We start from the raw sequence: 20,412 nt of genomic DNA, 5'->3' as shown, positions 1-20,412 counted from the left end.
TCATGTTTGTCAGCTTTTTGCCTCAGCTCTTAGAGAATTCTGAGTATTAGAGATTTGAATTCCCTATCAGGTAGTTCTAGTGCATTTTCTTCCACAGGAGAGTCATCTGGTGTTTTATTTTGGACGCCTACTGGAACCATCCTGTCCTGCTTTTGTAAATGTTTTGATATTGTCTGCAGTCTTTGGGGCATTCAGTAGTTATTTTTCCCTTTTACGGATTGTAGATTTATTTGTTTCATCCCTTTTCTTTTTTAAATTTGACTATGTCTGAGCAGGCGGACTGTGTATTTTTTGTTGTTTGCTCATCTGTGGGCCCAATACTTTTCGCCTCCTTCTCCCATTGGCAGTGTCAGTCACTCAGATATGGTACGGCAGGGAAGGTCTAGCTGAACAGGAGTTACTGGGATGGGTTGTTTGTGGCACTTACTACAGCCACCAGTGTGGGTTGGTAATCAGTGCAGGGCAGGTTCCTGTAGGCCGTGCCTGTGCTGCTTGGTGGTGTGATGTTAAGTGCATGGTGGAGGTGGGCAGGATGTAGTGGGGAGATTCTTATGTGTGGAGCTAAGATGGATATGGGAGAGAGGAGAGAGGAACAGGAGCCAAACACGTACAAGCAAACAATAAAGAATGCTAGGAGAGCTTGCCATTGGAGTGGAGAGATGAGAGACTATGAAATGGAGGAAAAAAGAAAGGGGAAGAGGAAGAAAAGAATGAATAAATAAAAATCAGAAAGGTTAAAGAAATGCAAAGTTCCCAGGGATCCCACCAGTGCAGCTATGAGGTCTGGGGAAGTCGCTGTCAGGTGTTGCAGTACAGCATGGCTAGAAGGCATAGAGGTATACAGCATCAGGTATTCAGGGAACAATAAAAGAAGGAAGATATAAAGAGATGAGAAACTGAGTAATGAAGGAAGAAGAAAAGGGAAAAAGAGGGAAAAGAAAACAAATTAAAAAAACAAAAACAGGAAAAGATCCCAAAAAAACAGAAAAAAAAAAAAGCCAACGGAAAAAAAATGCCCTCAGGGATCCCTCTGCACATCTGTGCAAGCCAAGGGGGTAGTCTCCTTGCCACGCAGCACCGCCTGGCCAGAAAGGGCTCCCAACTCAAGAAAAGGAAAAGAAAACAAACAAACAATTCAAAACAAACAAATGAACAGAAGCCCCGGGATCCCACCAGCACAGCAGCCCAGACCAGGAAGCAGCTCCACACTCAAACGGAGCGCCACAGCCCCTCAGGAAGAGCAAAGATGGCGCATGGAGCCAGGTATTTGAGCGAAAGGAGGGGGAGGTGGTGAGAGGTAAGGAAGAAATCAAAAGAAGCAGAAAGAAAACCAACATCAGCAGCCAACAGATGGCACTCAGAGAGCTGGCTAGTGCAGGCTGGTGGAATCCAAGCAGCTGGTGTTTCTCAGACAAGAGACTGTGTCCGCAGGAAGCAGAAGGGGCTGAGTGTTGGTGAAGAAGTGTAGGGAGTGGGAAAGCGTATATCACAAATTACCAGGGCTCTGCAGCCCCTCAGTAAGATGCAAAGATGGCGCACAGAGGCAGGTATTGGAGCGAAAGGAGGGGGAGGTGGTGAGAGGTAAGGAAGAAATCAAAAGAAGCAGAAAAAAGCAACACCAGCAGCCAACAAATGGCACTCAGAGAGCAGGCCCGTTTGGGTGTGTGGAATCCAAGCAGCTGGTGTTTCCCAGACTAGAGATTGTGGCCGCGGGAAGCAGAGGAGGCCGAGTCAGGGTGAAGAAGTGTGGGGGGGTGGGAAAGCGTATATTGCAAATTACCAGTTGTTTTGTCTCCCGCTGGAAGCTCCGTGAAGCTGCTTTCTTGTACCCCCATTTGCTGGTCTCCGATAGGAGTCCAAGATGGCTGATCTGCGCTGCGTTAGCTGGTAGGGGACCTCTGCATGAATCTCTCCTCGCTCTCCATTCTCTGTCAGTTTTCTCACTCCATTTGGTGCTTGGCTGAGTTCTTTATCTCTTCATTTGATGTTTTAGGGTTTCAGGATTGTTGTTTTCTCTGTTCGGCTTAGTTTTTCGGATCTTTGCTGTGGAGGGACGGCGTGGTGCTTCTGCCTAGAGGTCCATTTTGCCGGAAGTCTCTGCCTGTGTTTTATTGACTATACAAAGGCATTCAACTGTGTGGATCATAACAAGTTTTGGATAACATTGTGAAGAATGGGAATTCCAGAGCACATGATTGTGCTCATGAGGAACCTGTACATAGATCAAGAGGTAGTTGTTTGAACAGAACAAGGGAATACTGATGGTTTACAATCAGGAAAGGTGTGCATCAGGGTTGTATCCTTTCACCATACTTACTCAATCTGTACGCTGAGCAAATAATCCAAGAAGCTGGACTATATGAAGAAGAATGTAGCATCAAGATTGGAGGAAGACTCATTAACAACCTGAGATATGCAGATGGCACAACTTTGCTTGCTGAAAGTGAAGAGGACTTGAAGCACTTCCTGATGAAGATCAAAGGCCACAACCTTCAGTATGGATTGTACCTCAACATAAAGAAAACAGAAATCCTCACAACTGGACCAGTAAGCAACGAATGATAAACAGAGAAAATACTGAAGTTGTCAATGGTTTTATTTTACTTGGCTCCACAATCAACACCCATGGAAGCAGCAGTCAAGAAATCAAATGACATATTGCATTGGGCAAATCTGCTGCAAAAGACCTCTTTAAAGTGTTGTAAAACAAAGATGTCACTTTGAGGACTAAAGTGCACCTGACCCAAGCCATGCAAAAGCTGGACAATGAATAAGGAAGACTGAAGAATAATTGATATATTTGAATTATGATGTTGCAAAGAATATTGAATATACCATGGACTGCCAGAAGAATGAACAAATCTGTCTTGGAAGAAGTACGGCCAGTGTGCTCCCTGGAAGCAAGGATGGTGAGACTTTGCCTCACGTCCTTTGGACATGTTATTAGGAGGGATGAGTCCCTGGACAAGGACATCGTGCTTGGTAAGATAGAGGGTCAGTGAAAAAGAGGAAGACCCTCAACCAGGTGAATTGACACAGTGGTTGCAACAATAGCAAACATAGCAATAATTTTGAGGATGGCGCAAGACCAGGCAGTTTTTCATTCTGTTGTACATAGGGTCACTATAAGTCAAAACCGTATTGATGGCACCTAACAGCAACAACAAAAACACCCTTAACTCACACAATAAACAATAACTAACTTGAACTGGAAAAAACACAAATGTAAGAGTGTAAACTACAACATCTCTAGAATATAACACATGAGCAAATTTTTATAAACGGGTTAAACAAAAATACCTTAAATTGGACTAAAAATAAGCACAAATTATTTAAAAGAAAAATTTGATGAATCGGACTCATTAAAATTAAAAACTGTAGCTCTTCAAAAAACAATAAAATAAAAATACAAGTTACAGACAAGGAGAAACTATTTCAAAAAGGTAATAAAGAACTTGATATATAATACATAAAGAATTCAAATATACTATGTAAAGAGCTCTTCAAGAATGAGATAAGTAACTCAATTAGAAAAATGAGCAAAGGATTTGAATAGACATGTTGCCAAAGAGATATGGATAGGAAATAAACTCAATTTCTTGTAGCAGTATTCATATACTTATCATATGACCAGATCCCTGGGTGGTACAAATGTTTTGTGCTAGACTACTAACGTAAAGGACTAGGCAGTGTCTCGTTCTGTTGTAGACGGGGTCGCTATGAGTCAGAACCGACTCGACAGCACCTAACAACACTAACCTAAAGGCTGGCAGTTCAAATCCAGTCTTGCAGTAAGAGAAAGGCCTGGCAGTCTCATTCCTTGAAGATTACAGCAAAGAAAACCCTATGCTCTGTAACACATGGGGTCTCCATGAGTCAGACTGGATGAAACACTCTTTTGGTTTTTACCATATGACCTTTTAATTCCATTTACTCAGAAGAAAGAAAAATGTTTATTCACTCAAAAACTTGTTCACAAATATTCATAGCAGCTCTATTCATTGTAGCCAAAAACTGGTGAATGAATAAACAAAAAACTGGTGAAAAAATAAACAAATTATGGTATATCCATATGTCTTCAGCTGGGTTTTCTAGACAAGCAAAACAAGTGAAGCATATATATAAATACATAGAGATTGATTTATCTCAGGGAAATGGCTCACACTGCTGTGGAGACTGGCAAGTCCCAAATCCGTAGGTCAGGCATCAGGCTGGAGGCATCTCCTGATTCACATGATTGCGGAAGCTGATGGACCCAAGATTGGCAGGTCAGATGATGAGCTCTTGGTCCACAGAGCTGCAAAAGCTGACGAATCCCAGAATCAGTAGTCAGACTGCAGGCTGCTGCCTCACAGGGCTGTGGAAGCTGACGAATCCTAAGAGCTGCAGGTCAGGCAGAAGTCTGTTGACTCACGGGGTTCCAGGAGCTGACGAATTCCAAGATCTGTAGGTCAAGCAGCAGGCTGGTGGCTCACATCCAAGAACCAGAGGTTACAGGATGACGAGTCAGATGCAGGATCCAGAGCAAGCAAGTGAGCTTTGCCAGAAAGTCCATATATATATTGGATGAAGGGCACACCTCCAAGGAAACTCCCCTTACAACTGATTGGCTGACCACATCAGATCACATGGAGGATGACTACATCATTACATAGCTGCCAAACTACATCATTACATAATTGCCAAACCACTGAGAATCATGGCTCAGCTAAGTTGACACACAACCTTAATCATCATAGTCTACCTCTTGTCAATTTGGCCCCTGTACACAGCTCCTTAAACCATACACAATCTCTAAATAAAGACAACTACAAAGTCATACTTGCGCCTAACATGATACAACTAACTCGTGTAAAACCAAAAATGCATTAGACCTGTTCACATCTTATATTTTATAAGGGAGGAAAGAAAGCAAAAATAATCGCTATATATATACATATGCGTATATACATACGTATATATACACCCATACACATATAATAAAATAAGGAAGATACTCATAACAATAATAGTACTTGTTTCTGCAACTGTTCATGTAGTTGTAACCAGTATTTAGAACTACTTTCTTCCACCACCCATTCCATATTCCCTTTAACCTCATCAAACACCTCAGTTGGTCATGGTTTTTGCCTCGTGGGGTGACCCAACCCTCATTCCTGAAGGGTCTGGGTCATTAGTAGTCATGTTGGAATTGAGTTGCTATAGTTTTCCATTGACTTTAATCACAGAGTGTGGTAGTACTAAGAGACATCCTAAGGGATCTCCTGTGTTACAGATATACTCTTTCTTTACCTCCATTATGCAACATCAATCCAATTTCCCCTTGGTAACTGAAAAAAGAAAAACCAAACCCATTGCCGTGAGTCGATTCTGACTCATAGTGACCCTGTAGGTAGTCAGGGTCAATCACACCAGCCAATATTGTTAATCTTTCTCCCAGCCTTCCCCAAAGGCGGCTACAGCCTTTTATGAGACTGACTGTTCATTGGGGAAAAGGAAATAATCATACTTTTGGGGGATTATTGGATACTGGCTCTGAACTGATACTAATTCCAGGAGACTCAAAAAGTCACTGTGGCCCACCAGTCAGAGTGGGGGTTGTATGGACGTCAGGTTATTAATGGACTCTTAGTTCAGGTTCATCTCACAGTGGGTTCAGTAAGTCCCTAAACCCATCCTGTAGTGATTTCTCCAGTTTCAGAATGCATAATGAAATAGATACACTCAGCAACTGGCAGAACCCCCACATTGGACCCCTAATAAGTAGAGTAAGGACAATTATGATAGGAAAAGCCAAGTGGAAGCCATTAGAACTGCTTCTACATAGGAAAATAGTAAACCAAAAGCAATACCACATTCCTGGAGGGATGGCAGAGATTAGTGCCACCATCAGTGACTTGAAGGATGTAGGGGTAGTGATTCCCACCACATCCCCATTCAACTAGCGTATTTGTCCTGTGCAAAAAACAGATGGATCTTGCAGAATGACAGTGGATTATGATAAACTTAACCAGGTAGTGACTCCAATTGCTGCTGCTGTTCCAGATGTGGTTTCATTGCTTGAGCAAATTAATACATTTCCTCGTACCTGGTATGCAGCTATTGATCTGGCCAATGCCTTTTTATCAATTCCAATTTCAAAGGGCCACCAGAAGCAGTTTGCCTTCAGCTAGCAAGGCCAGCAATACACATTTAATATCCTACCACAGAGGTATATCAACTCTCCAGCCCTATGTCATAATTTAGTCCACAAGGATCTTCATTGCCTTTCCCCTTCCACAAGATGTCACGCTGGTCAATTTCATTGATGACACTAAGCTGATTGGATCCAGTAAGGAAGAAGTGTAAATGACTCAACTTAATGGTAAAACATTTGCATACTAGAGGGTGAGATATTAATCCCACAAAAATTCAGGCACTTTCCACCTCAGTGAAATTTCTAGGAGGCCAGTGTTATGGGGCATGTCAAGATAGCCCTTCTAAAGTGAAGGGTAAGTCGTTACATCTGGGCCCTCCTACAACTAAAAAGGAGGCACAATGCCTGGTGGGCCTCTTTGGATTTTGGAGGCAACATATCCCTTCTTTCCCTCCAATTTCTCCCATTTGTGTTGGAAATGTCTACATAGTGCCTGTTCCACCATCGCACTTTGGAAACACATAACTTGTAGCCTAGATTTCATAGATTCACAGATGAAGAGGAATTTTGCTGCAGAATGGAATACACCCATATTTGATTTATGATTCAGAAGATGAGATTGTGGACTTGGAGTTGATTTAATACTTTTTGGGATGAATGTAATGAGATGACTGTGTTTTGCATGTGGCAAGGACATGAATTTAGGGGGGCAAAGGATGGAATGTTATAGATGGAATTGTGTCCTCCTCCAAAATATGTGTTGTAAATTCTAACCTTTATGCCTGTGGTTATAATCTGATTTGAGAATGTGTTGTCTTTGTTATGTTAATGAGGCAGGATTAGTACAAGGTGTATCTTGAGTAAATCTCTTTCGAGATATAAAAGAGATTAAACAAGCAAGCTAGCAAGCAGAGGTGGGGGAAGATAGATGCCAAGCCATATGGAGATCTCCGAGGAACCAGGAAACAAGCTGAAGAGACAAGGACCTTCCCCCAGAGCTGACACAGAGAGAAAGCCTTCCCCTAGAGCTGGTGCTCTGAGGTCAGGCTTCAGCCTCCTAAACAGTGAGAAAATAAATTTCTGTTTGTTAAAGCTATCCACTTGTGGTATTTCTGATATAGCTGCACTAGATAACTAAGACATATACCATATAATGGAATATCACTCAGCAATAAGTAGAGGGAATTACTAATTAAAAAAAAAAAAAAACAGGATTAATCTCAAAACCGTTATGCTAAGTGAAGAAAGCCAGACACAAAGGACAACATACTGTATAATTCTATTTATACGAAATTCTAGAAAAGGTAAAACTATGTTGACTGAAGTGTATAGAGGCCAAAGTTTATTAGAGGCTGTGGGGGAGGGGGAGGGGAAAAGGGGAATTCACCGCTTAGGGAATACTGAGTTTCTGCTAAAGGTGATGGGGAAATTTGGACATGGATAATGGTAATGGTTGAATAACATCATAAACATAACTCATGGCACTGAATTGTACACGTGAAGAATGTTGAAACTGCAAATGATTTGTTATGTATATATTTATTACAATAAAAAAAAAATCAAACCATTTAAAAAAAAACAAAAACCTGTATTGACAGAAAGCAGATCACTGGTACCAGGCACCAAGGTGTGAAGGGACGGACTGACTGATAACTCTTATTCAGCTTAATCGCTATCCTGTGGAACAGAACGCTTGATAAACTTTAAATTCCTTTATCACAATATTCTCTGGAAAATGGCCCGTGACGGACGCCTCCTAGTGGAATTGCAGTGTTTCTTCCAAGGCTACTCAGTCCAGGAGTTTAGGTGACCACTGCTCGCCCGAGGACACCTTTTCACTCCTGTCTACCCACTTCATAACCTGCCAAAGACTTGGTTTTCTTCGGTTGCCTACCAAGCCAGTGTTGAATCGCTTGAGTTTCTCTTTCCTTTTCCGTTTCGATTCTGCACTCTTACAAAATCAGTTTCCATTTCCCCTGAATGGCGGCCCCGCCCCCAAACAGCAGGTTGAAAGGCTAGCAACTGGGCAGGGACAGAGTGGAAGGCTGCGGTCCCTCGAAGTCGCCCGCAAGCCCCTGCTCTGCACTGCGACCCCTGAAGGCAGTGGACCTACGCAGACGTTGTTCATCTTCCTCTTTCCTTTGACCCGTTGGCGGCTGCAGCTCCGTTTTCCCTCAGGGTCAAGAGAACGGAGGCGCGTTTGTGGAGCCCCGGAGACCGGCGGCGGATGCGATGGAGCAGACGCCACGAAGGAGGTCGCGGGGCCACGCGCGCTCGGCGCCTAGGCCAAATCCTGCGTTGCGCCCGGGTGTTCCCCGCTCCGCAGCCTCCCCGGAGCCGAGGGACGCGCACCTCTGGCTCTTCCCCAGCCCAGCGGACCTCCGCAGCGCGTTTTTCCGGAGATCCAAGAAGATGCGCCAGATCTGCTGTACGCGGGAGCGCCTGGCGGTGCTGACTTGCGGCGAGGCCGGCGTCGAGATTCACGAGCTGCGGGCGGGGAGCCACGGCGCCCGGAAGCCCAGTGAGTGGGGCGGTCAGCGCCGCTCGGCCTTCCAGCATCGGGTTGGGGGTGTGCAGGGTGAGCGGCTGAGGGACTGTGCCTCAGCGCCTGCCTGGGCTGGGGCCGGCGCAGACCCTTCTTTTTAAAGTGTCCGGAGTTGGGGTGTGAGGTGCTATTCTTCTCTAAGCGGGAATGTGAGCTCAGAAGGGGACCAGGCGCTACAGCGGTCCGCGTTCCCACAGAAACGTGCCGGGCTCGGGCTGTTTTCCCGTTTCGCAGGTGCAGCGCACCAGAGCTCTCCTTTATCCCTGTTCCCAGTTTGCGCAGGGTTTGCAGAATGTTGTCGAGAAATAGATCATCCCACCTGTAAAATGATGAGATGCGGAGGGAGCGAGTATGCAGGCAGCATCTTCATCTTAGCCAGTGTTCCTCTGTAATGTTTCTTTTTAGAGTCCCCCTCCCCACCCCAACTCCTTTTTAGGACATGCCTGCGTTGATTTTGTGAGCCTTTGAGAATATAGTTAACTGTTCTCAATTATATTACATTTGCGAACAATTTAAAGTGCTTTCGGTTGCACTTCTCTGAAATCGTGTCTCTGCAGGGATAAAGTCAGGTACTGTGATTCCGATTTTACAGGTAGTTGTGTGCCTTGAGGGGATGGGTTCTGACTCAAAACGACCTTGTAGGACAGTAGAACTGCCCCATAGGGTTTCCAAGGCTTAGGGAAGCTGACGGCCACATTTTTCTCCCTCAGAGCGGCTGGAGGGTTCGACCAGCTGATCTTTTGGTTACTTAACCACTGCGCCACCAGGGCTTCTTGATTTTACAGATAAAAGAAACCAAACCCGTTGCCTCGAGTCAATCCGGACTCATAGCTATCCAATAGGACAGATAGAACTGCCCCATAGGGTTTTCAAGGAGCAGTTGGTGGATCCGAACTGTTGACCTTTTGGTTAGCAGCCGAGCTCTTAAGCCACCAGGGCTCCAATTTTACAGATGGAGAAAAGGAAATACCCGCTTTCTTCTAAGAGTTTTATGGTTTCAGATCTTACATTTAGGTCTTTGATACATTTTGAGTTAGTTTTTGTATATGGTGTGCGGTATGGGTCCGGGTTCATTCTTTTGCTTGTGGAAATCAGTTGTCCCATCACCATTTATCAAAGAGAGGAGTCTTTCCCCATTGGATGGACTTAGCACTCTTGTCTAAAATCAAATTGATCATACATGCACAAAACCCACTTTCTTAATCTTTGAAATTTTGCCCAATTGGCATCTTTGAAAAAATACTATCTTCCTGTTTGTTTTGCATTTAGAGTGAAATTGAGCATCTTTTCATTTCTTCATTGGTCATTGACATTCCTTTTTTGGTAAACTACCTGTTCATATCTTCGCCTAGCTTTTAAAAAATTGAGCTGTTCATCTTTTTTCTTATTTATTTTAAACATTGATTTGAATGTTGACTAAGTTCAGCCTTTATTTGTCATATATGTTGTAATATTTTTCCAGGCATACCTTTTTGTTGATGTTATTTTTGTTGTGTACAATTTAAATTTTTATATAGTCAGCTTTGTCAATCTTTGCTTTTAAGACTTGTGGATTTTGTGTTAAGTTACAAGGCTGTCCACACATGAAGATTTTTTTTACTGTACCTATATTTTATGGTAATCTTAAGGTTTTATTTTTAAAGTTAAAATTTTTGATACATTTGGAATATATTTTGATTTAAGCAGTGAGATGGGGGTCTAGGTTTATTTATTTTCCAACTGGCCAGCTGAATATCTCAATACTATTTCTTGAGTAACTCTTCTTTCAACTAATTTGAAATGCTGAGTTTCTAGAAAACTTTAGTCTGTTGACCGTTTCTTCTTTATTATGAAACTGTTTTGGTCCCCCTCACATTTGTAATATGAAGTGGCTTGTGCTTTGGGGTTTTACATTAATGGATGCTATTTTATTAGAACTGAAAAGTGAAAAAAAGCTCCAAAACTATCTTGGTTTAATTTCTGAGAACAAATTAAATGAGATGAGAGTAAATAGTAACTAGTGGAAAGTTTCAAATCTCTTAATTTTTAGAAAGGGCTAAATATCCACTAATACATTTTCTATAGCATCCCCTTTAAAATAGCCCCCTAAGCACAATCATACCTTTTAAGAATATAATCCTTGACATCTAGTTGAAGCAGTCAAGAGGGTTTATTACATTTGTTTTTTAAAAGAAACTATCTCAGAATACATAGTATATTTGTCCCTGAAATGTATATGTGAGTTATGTTGCCCTGAATTAAGTTATGTTTACTTGTAGATCTTTTTGTTTCTATCATGTCAGATTTAGATTTCTCCATTCCAGCTAATTAAATGAGAAATTAAAAGCAAATAACCGATTTACTACATTAAGGGTATATCCCATTTAAAGCAAAGTATGAATCAATGCTTCCCCAAATTGAAAAAAATCCTTTGTCAATACAATAATCAGTATTAGTTTGTATGCTTCTCATACTTGGATTTCCGTGAAGATAAATTCATGTTAAGTCAAATGTTGTCTAGCTGAAAATTTTCCAGGTGTTTTAAGTGTATTATAATGGAATCAATAATAATAGTGGGTAATAATCAAAGTGATGATAGTTCCTGGTTGGATTTGCTCTTCAGAGTATATTAAATTAGAAGGAAAAATGAAGATACATTCCATGGACCAAGGAGCAGAGCACATGCTGATTCTATCCTCAGATGGAAAACCATTTGAGTACAACTACAGTATTCAGCATGCAAGGTAAGGAGCTCCTTTTATTTTATTAAAAATTATTTTAAATGGAACAACCAGAATGGAAATAATAGAATATTCACACATTGTGAAGAATGTAACCAATGTCACCAAACAGCCTGTGTAGAAACTGTTGAATGGGAACCTAAACTGCTATGTAAACCTTCACCAAAAACACATTAATATATTATTTAAAAAAAAAAAAAGTAAAAGCAGAGTCTGAGAAGGGCTAATAGCAGGAGAAAAAAAAATTTTTAGTTTTACTCAGAGGGCAATAATAGTAATAATTTTTGCAGGAAGATGTTATTATATATTATCCTGTCCCCTGCCTTATATAGCAGCATCTTAAGTAAACGGTGGATTCTAAACTGACTAGTGAAATCCATTAGTAATCTGCAAACCATTTTATGTCTACTAGGCAGGTATCCCGTGTTGTTTCGGCAACTAAAGGAAATGATTGGTTAGTCCACCTAGCCCCAAATTAGACTTCCACTGTCATTAACTCATTTGATTCTCACAATAATTCTGGAAGTTAGGTTTCAAAAAATAAAAGTGGTTTTTTTTTTCAGCTTAGAAGGAAAAAAATGCATTATCATGGAATAATTTATGAGATTTTCCTTGTAGATTACATGAATTAGAATTTATTTTCATTTTGCATTATTACTACATCATAAAGTTAATGTTTGCAAGACTCTTCTAGAATCATTTTATTACAGTTATATAATGAATATTATTTTCCATCAATTGAAACATATAATTTTTTATAATAATTATTTTATTTTTAATAATAATTTTTGATGTATGAATGTGAGGCAGTATATGTAAATTTTTTCTTGAGCTTCAATCCTAATTAAATGCATTTAATAGTTTTAACTTTGATAACTGCGACTTTCATTTTGGTGACTGACAAAATATTTTCTTTCTTCAGGTTTCAATGTGTTTTACAAGCAACAATTATAATTCAAATCGCATGTGGAGATTATCATTCTCTTGCACTCTCCAAAGGTACTTTTCTGGAATAATAACTGTTTTTTACAGGTAGTGACTAGCATGTGTCTATGTGGAGTTAGTAGAATGTATGTATTTCACCTTGTAACAGGATAGAAGTATGGTTTTGAATTTGATATGGTTTGGAGCACTATTGAAGGAGATACAAAATAAGAGAAATATTAGACCTGTAAAATCTTCAAGTTTCCATAATCATTATGCATACATTTTGTTCCATCTCTATTTTTCAAATAGGAAACAGTGAAAATTTTCTGAATAATCAGAATCATTCTCTCTGGAATGAGGACCAGGCCTGGGCCACCCTTTTCTAGAACCTTCTTCCCTTTTCCTAATGCTCCTCCAACTCCCATGGCAGGTGCTCGGAATCCCCCAGGTCAGCCTGTGATGTATTTTAACAATTACCTTTTGAATTCAAGGATTCTCCCAAGTCCTTTATTATTTCCTATTTTATATCAGACACCATAATAGTGAGAAATGGTAAATTAAAAAAACAAAAACAAAAACCTGAGCCCTAAAGAAACTTGACTGTGAAAAGAATAATTAAGAGGTTGATAGAGGGGAATTCAGGGTTAAGGAATTTTTTAAAATATATAGGACAGGCATGAACATGTTTATAAAATGAATGGTAGCTGGGATTCTACCAGCACCAGCAGTTGCTGTCAAGTCTGTTCTGACTCATGGCAATCCCATGTGTGTCGGAGTAGAACTGTACTCTATAGGGTTATCAGTGGTTGATTTTTTGCATGTAGATCACTGGGCCTTTCTTTGGAGGCACCTGTGGGTGGACCCAAACCTCCAAGCTTTTGATTAGCAGCTGAGTGTGTTAACCATTTGCACCACCACCTTGGCATTCCTTACCCAAACCGAAACCCATTGCCATCAAGTCGATTCCAACTTATAGTGACCTATAGGACAAAGTAGAACTGCCTCCATAGGATTTCCAAGGAGTGGCTGGTGGATTCGAACTGCTGACTTCTTGGTTAGCAGCCATAGCTTGCCATAGCTCTTAACCACTGTGCCACCAGGACATTACTTAGGGGGGAGTAAATAAGCAAATATTTGACCACTGAAAATCCCATTGAGGTTTAAGAGAGTGAATTTGTATTGGAAAAAATTGTCTGTTTGACTTTATCCATTCATGAATAAGAATTTCATATTGAGTAGCTACCATGTTCAGAATATTAAGATGAAACAGACATACCCTGCCTTCAAGAAGCCCGTGGTCTAGTGGAGGGTGTGAGGTCAGAAGGAAGAATGGGGTGCTCAAAGTTTATTACTGGTAAAGTACAATCTGGGAAGAATAAAAGTTGGTGAAAGAAGGAAGGAAACTGATCATGCGCATCACTACGTATATTCCTGTTGACTGGTGAATTTTTAAAAAACTCAAACCTGTTGCCATCAAGTCACTTCTGACTCATAGTGATCCCATGTGTTAAAACAAAGTAAAACTGTGCCATAGGGCTTTCTTGGCTATGATTTTTATGGAAATTGATCACCAGGACTTTCTTCCACAGCACCTCTGGGTGGGTTCAGACTGCTAACCTTTAGGTTAGTTGAGTGTAAACCATTTGCACCACCTAGGAAGGAACCTTGGTGGCTGGTAAACAAAGTAGTAGTCATGTTTGAAGGAAAGGCTCTGCCTTCTACCAGATCCTGCACAGTATCTTGCAAAGAGATGTTTTGCAAACGTTAATTCTCTAATACATTTTTCAGACTCCATGAGATATTTTCAACTCCATTACATAACATCTAAGTATCTTTTTAACAATCTGTTCCGTATATATTCACTTAATAGATGAAGCTGACTCTTTCAAGATACTGTGCTGTAATTTCAAATGGATTTTCAAGTTGTTTGTGATCTTTAGGCACATAAAAGGGGAATAGAGAAAATAATAGCTCTAGGTTATATTTTCCCAGATGTAGCATGTTTCTTTTTTTCATGACCCCATCCTGTGGGTTTAAAAAACTTTTTTTTTCTTGAATTTGATTGCAATACGTATGAATCACTTTAGCCTACCCTTTAGGGTGATAGATAAGAATTAGGTATAACTGTACAGTTGAAGAGAAGATTCTTCTATGTTTTCCTAATCAGATATATGGGATCTGAGAGTTCTGTTATTTGAGCATAAGATATTTTGACATTATAATACCCTAGGGTAACGTCTGCTGCATTTTAAACTTAATAAATGAGCATTTTCTTTGTTTATTTTTGTCAAGGTGGTGAGCTTTTTGCCTGGGGGCAGAACTTACACGGCCAACTCGGTGTTGGAAGAATAGTTGACTCAACCCCTACACCACAGATTGTGGCACATCTCTCAGGAGTCCCCTTGGCTCAGATATCTGCAGGAGAAGCACACAGCATGGCCTTATCCATGTCCGGAAATATTTACTCCTGGGGAAAAAACGATTTTGGGCAACTAGGCCTGGGCCACACCAACAGTATGGAAATATATTTTCAAATTCATATTATCACTAAATATATTTGTTACATAAGAGATGAATTTAACATAGATCTCCATATCAAAAATGATTCAAATCCTCACTTTTCATATGCATGGTTCTACATGATTATCTCTATGTCTTTAAGGCAGAATCAGTCCAAGAGGCTGATGCATAGTGTGGAAGTTGTTATGTAACTGAGGCACATTTCAGGGGTATGTGGGGGAAGGGGAAGGAGCATTGGACTGGGGATCAGAATACAGGGGCTTAATAACTGCAGGGCCTTGCCAACTCACTTACTGGTTGTCTAGACCAATTTTTGTTTGTTTCCTGTGAAGTGACAAGTTTAGACAAGATGATCTCCAAGGTGCGTTTGCACTTAAATGTCTCTCAATATAGTTATATTGATTCCTGTTATTAAGCTACCTCTACAAGGCAGATGACAAAATTTCTCATGATTCCAAATGACTTTTTAGAGTTTTCAGGTGTAATAAACTCTGCTGATATACCCAGCTATGATAATAAACATGTCATCCCCTGCTCATTGGTCAGACACTGCATTTCTCATTAACATGGTCCAGTGCTAGTTACACAGGGTAACCCATGCATCAGTGTTAGATCAATTGTTAAAGAAGAGAAAGGAACAAAGGGGCAGTTCAGCTATTTTTACAGAGTCTCGTAAAAGGAAAATAATCCTGAAGGAAAGAAGAGGTAGTGTAAAAAAAGGTAATTCTTAATGAAAATTGGAAATATAAAATATGCTGCAATTAGAGTTAATCAAGTCAGGTTGAAATAGAACAGGCTCTGGGAAGTGGCTTGACCTTTTGTCTGGTGGGCTCTTCCAAGTATGGCACTGTCAACCTCTGCCCCACCCCCACCTTTAGGCCTAGAACTTGGGCCTAAATATGCCAACATAGAGCCTTTCTTATCTGAAGGTGACGACAGCTGTTATTGCTGGATTGAGAGGTAGCAGTACAGGTGTTTTACCAGTAGCATGTAACTCTACTGTGAAACTCAGCATGTATTTTTGGTCACTTCAACTATTCTTTCCCTTGCATAGATAAAGATTGTCCTTCTCTTATTGAAGAACTAGATAATCAGGATGTTGAATTTCTCACTTGTGGTGGCTCTCACACTGCTCTGCTCACAAAGGTGGGTGTAACTTGTGTCTTTCTGTCATTCTGCAAAAAATACTTTGTTGTGGGGAAAGCACTAGGTCATCGAGGTATGGAGAGTTAGTGTTTACCAGAGAAGAAAGGTCACTTCTGATGTGCAGGACTTCTCCTGATAATTTGGGGGCTTTACTTTGACAAGGCTTTTATTAATTATTCACTAATGCAGAGGCTGTTACTTCTGTATCACTTCTCTAGAATCTGATATGAAGTTTTCTTTCTTTAGGATGGGCTGGTGTTTACTTTTGGTGCTGGAAAATATGGGCAACTTGGCCACAATTCAGCACAGAATGAGCCAAGGCCCCGTTTGGTGACTGAGCTCATTGGGAATAGAGTGACCCAGATAGCATGTGGAAGGTAAGTTGTAAAGTGTCAACAAAAATTGACAAAATCAATACAATACATTTAAATAGATAATTTAATAAAATGTCCATCAGTTTCTTTGACTGAGATACAAGTATCAAACATTATCAAATGGGTGAAAAGCTTAATTTACATTAGATAATCATAATAAATCTTAATCTTAGTAAACATGTTCCTTTTCATTGCTTTTTTTAAGTGAGGAAATACAATTAACTTTATGTTGCCCTTTTAATGAAATACCTTGGTAACTTTTATGATACACCTTTATTTTTAAAAAAAATAAGTATTTGTGTATTATTTTGGGGGAGGGGTAATAAATGAACACCAATCACAAAGGATTATTCATTGATGCAATCATCTTCTCTCACAACTCCTCCGGGCCTACATACTTTTTAGTTACCATAATTCTTCCAGAATGACCTGCTCTGATCATGGTGAAGTACAAGACAAAGTCATTGGTGGTTTAAATGGAATTTACTTTTCACAGATATTTTTTTAAGTGAAACAAAACAAAAAACTTGCTCCAATTCCTTGGTTTACTTAATTATTTTCTTCTTTGATGTTTAGATTCATCAGTCTACTGCTCACCAGTGGGATGTTGGGTCTTGATAGGGTTAATACACTTCTTCCTGTGGGCAGTTTTCACCTCACTAAACACAAGCAAATCCATACTCTACCTGAATATTGGGTTCACCCTTAGTATAAAAAAAATCAGTCAGTAGCATGTCATACATACTCTCTTATGATCATGGAGTAAAATGACATAAACGGATAATATTAGACAATATTAGATTTTGGGAATGGTATGATTCTCTGTGTTCTACATCTCTGCATTAACCAAAGAAACGTTATCATCACTTTGTGATTCTTCTTAACACACATTACTTTGAATAACTTGTATTACAAGAGAAAGAGCCAAGTTAGAGATGTTAGAGATGCAAACCTGGGCAATACCTCCTACTGACACAGAAGAATGGCTGAGTCCCCTGTGGAATTGCTTGGAGCCATCCACCTAAATCTTCCCATTCCTTTGGAGTCTCTTGATTATCATTTAAAAATTCCAATTTTTCACATTACCCCAAAATATGCCTGTTTTTTCTATTACAAAAAAAAAAAAAAAGTGTGTTTATCATTTTCCAAGGAGCAAATAAAGTGATAGCTCTTGTGCCCCAGTCTGAGAAACTCTACTTCAGGAACATTTACCGGGTACCCCCGTCACCTTACATGGAGAGAGTTGGCAGTCTCTGTGTAAGGTTAAGCATACTTCAGGTGGTGATGCTCATCTTTACTGATCCAGAAACTCAGTGTTTTCACAGCACCTGCAGTTGAGCCATTTCTAAAGGAATGGTTTATATTAACCAAACTACCAAGAAACTAGTATAATCTAGTATCCAGGTAGCCATATTAGCGAGGAATAGTTTTTTTTCTATTGACCAACGTGGTTGCACCCCTAGTCTAGGGAACTTGGGAAACTGACTTAATCTTAAATTGTGTGCTATAGTTTGAATAACTACCCCTGCCTCATGCCACATTCACCCTCGCCAGATTCAGTGTCTGTTTAGGCTGGGAATTCAAAACATTGCCTGTTGCTAGCACTTAGAACTCTGCTTGTCTAGATGTGATAATATGTTACTTGATACTGTGTCAATAGCCCACCTCTGTTAACGTGTTACTCCTTTAGTTAAGGTGCAGTGAAATTGATTGGGTTTAAAACTTTCTAGTTATAATCATATTCAAGCTCTGAGTCTAAACCTGGTCACCTTCATTTAAGCAACAAAGTTAGTATGTGCTAAAAGTCAGATGCTGTGCTAAGCCATGAGAATAGAGACATAACTCACAGTCTCTGCTTTCAGGAATTCCCAGTGTAGTGGGAAAGACCAACAAGTAAATCAGTAAGAAAATCAATGTAATGAAGGCCTTTGGAAAATCAAGTGGGAGCTCAGAGAGGGTCACCTAATTTAATCTTCTAGCATGAGGAGAGGAGGGATTCAAGGATGGTTTCCAAGAGGTAGTGACTCTCAAGCTGAGACTTGAGAAAAGAGCAGAAGGCAAGAGGAAATGATTGTTCCTGACAGAGGGAACACCATTTGCAGCATCATGAAAAAGCCTTGGGTAGACTTAGATCACCATTTGCCAGTAGAGTCAGCTCATACTTATGGCGTTCCCAGGTGTGTCAGAGTAGAACTGTGCACCACAGGGTTTTTTCAATGGCTGTTTTTCTTAAGTAAATCACCAAACCTTTCTTCTGAGGCAACTCTGAGTGGAGTCAAACCTCCAACCTTTCAGTTAGAGTAGACCTTTTCATCATTGTTAGTTGCCATCGACTCTGCTCCAATTCATGGCGATCTTATGTATAACAATGAAAGACATAGTGGTTCCAAAATCAGCTCAGCCATAGATTAACAATTTATTGGTTTCCAGATAGCTAATTACACCCAGTGGCGGTTGGTTAACTATTTCTCTCCCATTGGGTAACCTAATTTCGGTAATTTACCGTATTGCTACATACTGGCATCAGTGTGGATTATTGAAAATTGACTCTATGCTCTTTGTTTAATAGGTATCACACACTTGCCTATGTTTCTGATTTGGGAAAGGTCTTTTCTTTTGGTTCTGGAAAAGAAGGACAACTGGGAAATGGTGGAACACATAATCAGCTGATACCTCTTCCTATGAAATTGCCATCAAAAGAAGAACTCAAATTTGGTAAATTCTATAGAAGCACAACATTTGGCATAAATACCATTTTAGAGAAACTAATTTTTCTAAGTGTGTAATGTGACAAGGGCAGCAATGCATAAATAGGAAGGAAGTTCCTCTAATCACTAGTTTTATTTTTTTTTTTACTTGCAAACAATTTAAAAGAGTCAACTAATTTATCAAGTTACTTTTCTCTTACGCCTTCAGATCAGGATTAAGGTGAACTCAAATGGTACAAAATAAAATAGATGGTATGGATTCAGAGGCACTTGCTGCTCTGATTCCAGCTTGCAAGAGACATTACTTCCATGGTATTGATTTACCTATCTGGTTAAATTGACCTGTAATCAGGTGGAATGCTCATGATGATGAGCAACTGACATACCCCAGGCACTGTAACTGATTATGCTCAACACTTATATATGTTATCTCAACCAATCCTTGTAACAATTCTGGGTGATATGTACTATCTTTTCATTTTACTGGAGGATACAGAGGCTTGGAGAGCAAAGGAAGTCAGCCATGGTCTTGCAGCTAGTAAGTGACTTGGCTGGATTTGAACTGTGTGCTGTGTAACCTCAGAGCCTGAACTCTGAAACATTACTACAGAAGTACTCTGAACACTTTTGTTACTTATTTCTGAAAGTTTAGTAGTGACTGAAAATAACAGAATTCTCTCAATTTTTCTGTAGAAATAAATAGTAATTTCCCTAAGCAGTTTTTATAGTATCTTTTTTTGGGTTCCTTGTAATCAGTTACGTGAACTTGAAGTACTTATCTATAGTTATCGCAACAAAAAATTAGTGCTTAAATCATGAGTTATAAAACATGGTTTTCAGTAAGGGAGCTGAATTAAACTAGCGAACAATCCACTGATCAAATATTTGTTTGACTTGTTTTGTATATAAGCACTTATATTATGTTTATTTAACTGATGCTATATGTCTACCTTATGAATCACCTAAGTCTGCCAACTAGCCTTTACTCTGAAAGATATATATTTCTGCTTCTTAATTGCTGGAAAATGTGCTGGGTCTTTGTGCACTAAAAAGGTAAAACCGCTAAGTTCAAGAAGAATCTGAAATTATTTAAATTGAGTATGCACATTTGTGCCAAATGACTTCCTAAACTCTTACTTTTTATCCATTCATCTGTTGATGGGCATCTAGGTTGTTTCCATCTTTTTGCTGTTGTGAACAATGCTGCCATGAACATGGGTGTGCATATGTCTATTCGAGTGATGACTTATTTCTCTAGGATATATTCCTAGGAGTGGGATTGCTGGATCGTATGGTATTTCTATTTCTAGCTTTCTAAGGAAGCGCTATATCATTT

General features: G+C 39.9%; 1 protein-coding gene across 3 annotated transcripts in view; it reads left to right on the top strand.

Annotated features, from left to right (window-relative positions):
• Window positions 1–8,126: 8,126 nt before the first annotated feature.
• Window positions 8,127–20,412, top strand: part of HERC5 (HECT and RLD domain containing E3 ubiquitin protein ligase 5) — a 52,606-nt gene continuing 40,320 nt past the window's right edge. The window contains exons 1-7 of one of the 3 annotated variants that reach the window (XM_023725101.1): window positions 8,127–8,714; window positions 11,284–11,404; window positions 12,324–12,400; window positions 14,621–14,842; window positions 15,903–15,994; window positions 16,241–16,371; window positions 18,938–19,083. In XM_023725101.1, the coding sequence (XP_023580869.1) occupies window positions 8,369–8,714; window positions 11,284–11,404; window positions 12,324–12,400; window positions 14,621–14,842; window positions 15,903–15,994; window positions 16,241–16,371; window positions 18,938–19,083 (1,135 nt within the window). In that variant the 5' untranslated portion in view covers window positions 8,127–8,368. Of the gene's footprint in view, window positions 8,715–11,283; window positions 11,405–12,323; window positions 12,401–12,431; window positions 12,777–14,620; window positions 14,843–15,902; window positions 15,995–16,240; window positions 16,372–18,937; window positions 19,084–20,412 lie in introns of those variants that run through there. The other 2 variants (XM_004390145.2, XM_023725102.1) reach the window with 2 other exon arrangements.

The sequence above is a fragment of the Trichechus manatus genome, unplaced genomic scaffold, assembly GCF_000243295.1.
Source record: "Trichechus manatus latirostris isolate Lorelei unplaced genomic scaffold, TriManLat1.0 scaffold00286, whole genome shotgun sequence".
Classification (NCBI taxonomy): domain Eukaryota; kingdom Metazoa; phylum Chordata; class Mammalia; order Sirenia; family Trichechidae; genus Trichechus; species Trichechus manatus.
Note: the sequence above shows the minus strand (reverse complement) of the source record. Positions and strands in the feature narration are given on the sequence as shown.